Genomic DNA, 8,137 nt, shown 5'->3' on the forward strand with positions numbered 1-8,137 from the left:
ATATTTCACCATTGTTTTGATGCTGTTTTTATTTGTATCCTTTTCCTTCTTATTTTTCTGATTGGTTATGTTGAACTGAAAACAGATATTGTGTGGCTGTGTTTTTACCTCACACGGGACTACTGTTAATTGGCAACAGTTTCAAGAGTCTTTCCTTCTTTTCCTTTATCGTCTCTCCCATAATCCCTTACTTCCTTCATCCAACTGTGTGTTCCCCCCCCCCCCCCCCCTCTGTGTTCCTCTCTTAGATCAGTAACCCCCTGTCTTCCTTCTCTACCTCCCCAGGCTTCGGTTCTTCAGCAGGAAAAGCAGGGATTCGTCAGCAGGATCCTGAATGGCACAATACGATTCGGAAAACTACAGGAAGAAGTCAAAGTAAGTTCATTCAAAACGTCTGTCGGAACCACCCTGCTGCATGGCGGGCAGGTTAATCTCATCTTAACCCCTGATGCCAGAGTAGCATGTGAGGCTGCAGCTTTGGCTGAGCTGGTCCCTCAACAGTCCACACTAAAACGCAGCATTTTATCTGAAGTCAATTTTGTCCAAGATAACACTCCAATTTATTTCTATTGATCAGCCCACTCCACTGCACTTGATAGTCCATCTACTATCAGTCTCCACTACTCAGAATGCATAAATTGACAAACACTTGCTCAAGCTGAATTCATTGACTTTCTAGCTCTTCATTTTCCTATCTTTAATAAAGTGTAGAATCAACAGCGCACAGTCAGCATGTGAAATGTAAAGTGTTGTGGTTTTTTCTATGTCGATGATCTTGGACTTTGAAGTTGATATAACCTTAATATCTAAAAGCTGGCTTAATACTTGTTTGCTATCTGACTCGTGGTGAGATACCACAGGAATCTCACTAAAAGGACTTCAGTAACGAACACCCACAGAACACAAGAGAGATATGAGGTTTCTTCAGTTCACGCAGGTTTATTTGCATCACACAGAATACAAGCAAAACGAGTTGTCCGGGCTCAACTGACCAGAACAAAGACATGTAATTTACTTTATACTTTTTCCCCCCATTCATGATGATCCCCCCTCCCCTTGCTCATCAACTCTCAATGTTCGTTAAACAGTCATTTCGTTCATCATGCTTAAAGTAGGGATTCATAACGGTTTTGCAGATCCTGTTCCCTGGGGGACATGTGGTTGGGAGGATGAGATGTACTGTTGGTGTACTAATTAATCAATATTATACGGACCACAACTCAGAGACTTCTATCGCTCCCTGTTCCTCGTCATACTAACTATGGACAGGAACGCATTCCGATGTCCAGTATCTATGCATCTACTATGTATGGGGCTATGGGCTGCTGGGATTCTCAGCTTCAGATCTTTCCCCCTTGGTCTCAGTTTGTCCTCCCCCCCTTCTTAAATTAAGCTCCTGCCAAACGTCTGGCTTCCTCATCACGGTCACTAAAGTCACAGTGACGCAATCTGAGCAGGCACAGGCTGGTCTCGGGGCCTATACACAAAGGTCATCCTGTTTCCTAAGGACATGTGTGGGTGACATCGTCGGTCTTTAACTGGGCCCTACCTATGCCCTACCAATTTAGGGCGGGGCAGACAATGACGAGAGGAACAGACGGGGGCAGAAAGTGAAGTGAAGCACACTGAGGAGGTGCAGGTGATTGAACGCAGCAGTGTCTAATTAGGGGACGGGCAGACCATCACAGGGTAAGACAGACAAAGGCAGGAAATAAAGTGCAAGACACATGGAACATCTCAATAAAACTGAATAAATAACTAAATCCAAACATAAATCGTGACTAAAACAGTATAAAAGATTAGATTATAAAGATAACAGAGCAAACACATGAATGTACGATTGTAAAGATAACAAGGCATACATACACATGTAAGATTATAACAATCTCTGAGCAAACTTATAATATAAACTCAGACTTAACAGAATATAGTGGTAAGCGCATACGTTCTCCAGGTAGATGAATATTCACATCTGAAAACCCTGGAGTAAATAATATAGTGGCACATGCATACATTTTTCCTCCCACGAAAGCAAACACCAGCAGTGCGAGGACCAAAGGTGTTTTTGCTCTTCTCGTCGTTTTGAGTTTTGGTGCCTGAGCAAACGTTCTGTTTTTGTTTTTGTGTCACGTTGGTTCGACATTAAAGTGATGCTGTGTGTGTGATCTCTTGAGTATCTCTGTGACACTGCTCCCGCTAGTAGCTATGGTGCTTACTTGTGATATCCGTGGCAATGATGTTATTCCTGCTGCTCATTACTTCTGATGTCTGCTGCTGATACCAGTGTCGTAGTACTCCAGACCAGTCTCAAGACCAGTCTCAAGACCCCTTTCTCAAGACCCCTTTCTCAAGGTCCCAGTCTCGTCTCTACTTGGCCGTGCTTTTACTTTGTCTCGTCTCGGTCTCAGACAAAGAGACTCTGGAGACCACAACTGTGGGGATTTCACTAAATGTGTATTGTCTGATTATTGTCTGATGATTACTGTGATTGGATGTAAAACTTCCTGCTTCAAAATGCAACCAATAACCCCATTGATTTCTAATTTGAATTGTCTACTTTTTGGCTGTCGCCACTTTGTTCAGACCTGCCATAGCTATAATATAAATAAGAAAAGAATTTCAAGATTTGTTACAACACTTGTTTGTCTGTTTATTATCGCCTTATAATTTATTCATTCAAAAATGATTAATTTCTGATCCGTGCTAATGAACTTGGATGTTTTTTAGGTATAGGAGGCTGTAATAGACACTATATGATCATCGTGACATCTTTTTTCTTTCCATTCTGTGACAAAAACTGCATTTCATCTCTTTCCAGACTATTCCAGCAAATCACCATGGCAACCTTTTCCACATCTGTCTAAATGCCAGTTTGAACCTTAGCGCTGTGATGACAGTTGTGCTGCAGTGCCAACTGGTCCATCCTGTCATTATTGGTTTGTTTGTCATGCCAGGCGTGAACATGGCATTGGTCTGACAGTGTTAGTGCCTTGCTCTAGGGCCAGTGCCCTGTGTTCCAGCTATCAGCAGCTCTTGTCATTCGAGCCACATCAGGGAAAAACATCTCAGCGGGTCTGACAATTTTATTTGTGTCTCTATAGCAACAGCCCAAAGAGAAAGAGATGTGTGTTTATGTGTGGGGATGTGATTTCTATTGGCGGTAATTAGACCATTGAAAGAGAAGAGCTATACATGTTAAATGTGTAGAAGGAAATGATTCCCATTCCTCATTTTATATTTCATTCAGTGTTTCCTACAGGATTTTGTGAGACTGTGGTGGTTGGACCTCAGACCGTCTAGGGGGGGGGGGTCCTGAGACATGCTCCCCTGGAAAGTTAAGACAAAAATTAAAGAGGATCTATGATGAACTTTGTGCTCTTGTAAACAATCTTGTGCCCTCGCAGTGGTGGAACGAAGCTTGGTACATTTAAGTTCTGTACTAACATTTTGAATGCAGAACTTTTAGTCTACTTGTAGGCCGAACAAAGCCTGTGGTTTTACTACTTTTGCTTTTAGTAAAAGATCTGAGTCCTCTTTCCACCACTGCGCTCTAGTAAACGTCCTCATCTTTAGTGTTTGTGATTAATTGAAGAAATTAACAATTCCTCCACTTCCCTCCTTTGATCGATTTAACTAATTGTGTCGGCTAGAGCTTGTTAAAAAAGTGTTTACAGGCACTATTTCCTTAGACTACTCCCTTATTCCCTGCCAGCCGAACAAGATATTAACAAAGAAGAACACTTAAAGGTGTAACGATACTTCTTCTTCAAGGTGCTGCAGTGGTTATACTGGAGCTGTAAATAACACAGGAATTGTTTTTAACACAAGTTATAAACCACTATTGCTTTGCCCGTTCAAAATGTTCCTTTTCGAAACATTAATCCAAAATACTTCACATTCAACACTACTCTTCCTTGAGTCCTCATCTAATCACCCACCATGTGTGAAGTCAATCCGATAAACAGTTGACGAGAACATTGAAGGACAGACAGACAGAGACTCCATCCACTTTAGTTAGATTTACTGTCATAGATCTGCTACAACACAATAAACAAGTCATGCATCGTCAGGAAGTGAAGTGCCTTTATTATAAACTGAACGCCTGAAGATTATTATTATTATTAATTAATGTGTACTTTTTCGGGTAATCATTTCCAGACATGGCGAGGAGGAAACTGTGATTAAAAAAATATATTTTCATTCTTTGATCCTCGGCCTTCTTTTGCTTGTATATATGATTATACTGATATCTTAATTGTATACTATATTGTCCCATGTAAAATGGGATCTGGCCCTTCACTACTGCCTAAAATCAGAGTTTTCCTCATCAGAGGAACACACTAAAACAAGCACATTTGTGGGATTATCTATTAATTTCACAGGACATGAAGGCTGTGAATGTCCTTTCTATGTCAAGATCCACATTATGTTAAAATTACTAGCTAATTCAAAACTAGTCATTCATACATCTGCCTCATATGGTAGTAGAGTTTAGCAATCATTAACATGGAAAACCAAAAGAAATACATTTATGTCAGTGATAAAGGTAAAAAAGACAACTTTTTCTGACATTGTTAGAGAAAATAACTCAAATGTTTCCCAGGCCTAACAATGCACCTGCCAATCTCATGTATGTAATTTAAACCAGACGATTTTGGTTTGGTTTGAAGCACCAGATGCAGCATCTTCCCATCAGATTTAATGACCTTAAATAAACATAACTTTGATGGGTTGATGGAGGCCACCCCGTTTAAATGACAATAAAAGTCCACAACATGACGGTTGCACATTTTCACAAGTGTTCCATTTTAGAGCTCCATGATTATATTCCTTACCGATTTACCTGCTTCAGTCAGATTTTCCACAGCACGGTCCCTTTTGTAGTCCACTGCAGCTCATAGGGGCGGCTGAACTCTTTCTCCCAGCAGCAGATGAGAATGTTCATTTCAAAAGTTCTGGCTCTCACATTTCATACCAACCTGAACTGCTGCCAAATCTTTTTAGTGAGCAGCTAAAACCTTTACAACCATCTCTAGCTCTCATTTGATTGTTATCAACCTATGGTGATTGCAGTGCATGTTACCACTTTATGAATTGAAAAGATAAGGATTGTGTGTAAAGTGTGTGCTATAAAGAGAAAAAGCAGATTGCGACTATACATAATTCATGTGTAATTAAAATTCATGCTCCTCCATCTCCTTGAAACACCTGAAATTGTTGAATATTTTAGTGAATGCGTGTATAAATATAGCCAGGTCACAGGTTTGCGTGACCCGTGCTGCTTGATGCTAGCAGGGAACCTTTCTTCCCAATCAAAATCCTCCTCCGCTCTTAGTTCCGCTCCTTCACATACCATTGATCGCACATAATCATAGGATCCCATAGATATTTGCTCCCTCTGAGACCCTTGACCTCCTCATTTTATGTGTTTGTGATTAATTGAAGAAATTCTACCACTTCCATTCTCAAGGATTCTTTATTTTCACAACCTTTCCTTGACAAACTACACTTGTACTGCACACATTGTGTCATTTAAACCATTTTTAAATAGAGAAAGAGTCCATATGCAAACTGATGACAGTTAGGTGAGGTCTGTGGGATATCCTGAGTGTCTCATAGTCAGGGTCCTCTTATATTTGGACCAATGTGTTATATATTTTTTTAAATGTAACCTGCCGCTCAGCTCAGAAAGATGAAAGCAGAATCCCGTAGATGTCACACAGTACAACCAGCAGGGCAAACGCTCCACTGACAAGCACTCTGTCCTACTGCTCTGCCAACTCAGGCAGAAAATGAAATCTCTTTTTACTGTCTGACCTGCCGCTGTTGTCTCTCATCTCTAATTTATTTTCTGTTACTTCTTATCGTGTCTGTCTCTCGCTGGTTGTACTGTATAAACCAGCCTCAGCACTTTATTGCTTTATTTTCTTTGACTCTTATTGTACTTAAAAAATAAAAGCGAGTGGCTGATTGATCTTGTTCGAGTTAGAAATACTATCGTGCTGAGTTACCATCATTACATGTGAGAGAAATGTTTCCTTTGTTGTCTCTCGCTTTGGAGCTATCGCTATTTTAGTGACACTTGAAAGTAATCTTGTGCAGCCAGACCTCCATCTCATCAATCTTGTGACGGTTTGAAGAATCTTGTTAAAAAAAATGGATTAAGAGACTTTACAAATCCAGTGGATTGGAGATTAAAATGTTCTTTTCTGTAAAGTTACAAATAAGCCCCTGCCTTTTGTGATTTGGTTGGTTTGAAGTACAACAACAGCATCCTGCCTCGTTGAGGTGGATGAGACACACTTTGCAAGATTAACCTGCGATGACAGCGATGTTGTCTGTTATGGACGGAATCAGCAGGCAGCAGACTTAGAAATAAGTACACAAGCAACGTATAGAAAATAATTCTCCATTTATTTCACTGTCTAGTATCTGTAATCAGAAGTGTGGCACTAAGCTGAGAGCTGCAGTCTGTAGATCAACACAGGAAAACATAGAGGGAGTGGGCACAGAGACAGCTAGAGAAACAGGGATAGAAGGTTGACAAAGGAAAGGTAAGATAGGAAAATGTGTACCCCACATCAGAGAATGAACAGGACTGACTGGACATTATACTGTAGAGGAAGGGTTTAGCACAACATTCTACATATCCATTTTGATGAGAAATACAATTACCTGAAGTTTGTTATTTCTATCTACATTTGATCAGCCCAGGTCCCTCAGTTATCAACAATGCACAGAAAAGGTTGACTCCTACGAGTAAAATGTGGAATGAGTACAAGGATGTTGGTAAATTTCACTTGTGCGTAACTGTTCCGAGCACCCGTCAAAAGTAGTGCGAATTGATAAAACCATCAAATTCTAAACCACCATGCTCAGGAACAGAACGCTCCACTTACATAATAAAAACACTCAATCTGTCGTCTAAACTTGTGGTGCCGGAAATGTCACCCTTTGCTTGGGTACAACTGCAGCAGCTCAAGATGTCTCAGAAGATTCCAACACACTGAAATGTTTGTTTTGGTCACATAGCTTTAAGGAAAACTACTTTTTAGTACCCACAGAAGAAGCTTTACGCTTCAGCAGACTTAATCAACAATAATAAATACATGTGAAATTACATTTAAGACTATAATAACTATAAATGATAATAATTGTTAAAATAACATCGTAGTTTATTGTTACCTTCCTTCCTGAAATCCACATGCCAGGATGATGACATGTAGGGGAGCGTTTGCCTGACATGCAAAAGAAAACCAAGATGCCGCATCAATAATGCACACAACCTTGAGGTGCCACACAACAACAAATCCACATGGTTTTAACATGGCAGTATGTGCACGTGACTTACAGCATGAAGGTAACAGAGGATTCCCATAGCCATAAACTGAACCTTTACTAGCTTTTTACAACCGGTACCACAAAACACAACAGAGCAGCCTGTGTTATTTTCAACCCGACAAGGAACTGAATGGTAACGTTGTTGCTTAACATCAAAAGACTATCAAAAAACCTGAGGTATGAGTCTTGGTTTATGCCTCACATGTGCGCTAAATCCATTTAACGCAATGAGAGAGAGAGAGAGAGAGAGAGAGAGAGAGAGAGAGAGAGAGAGAGAGAGAGAGAGAGAGAGAGAGAGAGAGAGAGAGAGAGAGAGAGAGAGAGAGAGAGAGAGAGAGAGAGAGAGAGAGAGAGAGAGAGAGAGAGAGAGAGAGAGAGAGAAAGAGGAGCAGGGCACATTCAAAAAGCAATGCTCACAACCTCATCACATGTAAGACCAAAGCCAATGCTGTGACAGAGAGGTAAAAAATAAAATATTATTGCCAATTCACAGTTGATTAGGTAATTTGTATTTAGTCCTCGCTGACATGTGCATTGCATACAGATATGCATACAGCCTTTTCCTGTAATATTCCTTTGTTTAACAATACACTGAAATTGGAAAAACGCTACTTCAACCCATAGATGTCAGCGCACCAATGCCTTTTCTCCATGCATTTTGTAGGAGCTCATGGCAAGACCAGAATCACAATTGAATTTACATATATTCGACTTGCACAGAGGGGAAATATTTGGTTACATGTAGTGCCATGAATGCTGGCTTATGGACCTGAACAACACCAATGAAAATATAAGT

At 40.4% G+C, this 8,137-nt stretch overlaps 1 protein-coding gene across 1 annotated transcript in view; it reads left to right on the top strand.

The window, feature by feature from the left end:
• cep89 (centrosomal protein 89) overlaps window positions 1–8,137 on the top strand; it is a gene marked incomplete at both ends in the record, with an annotated part of 51,445 nt that overhangs the window by 16,920 nt on the left and 26,388 nt on the right. The window contains one exon of the mRNA XM_079158925.1: window positions 286–375. Within this exon, the coding sequence (XP_079015051.1) occupies window positions 286–375 (90 nt within the window). The remainder of the gene's footprint in view (window positions 1–285; window positions 376–8,137) is intronic.

This window comes from Pholis gunnellus, assembly GCF_910591455.1.
Source record: "Pholis gunnellus genome assembly, chromosome: 1".
Lineage (NCBI taxonomy): Eukaryota > Metazoa > Chordata > Actinopteri > Perciformes > Pholidae > Pholis > Pholis gunnellus.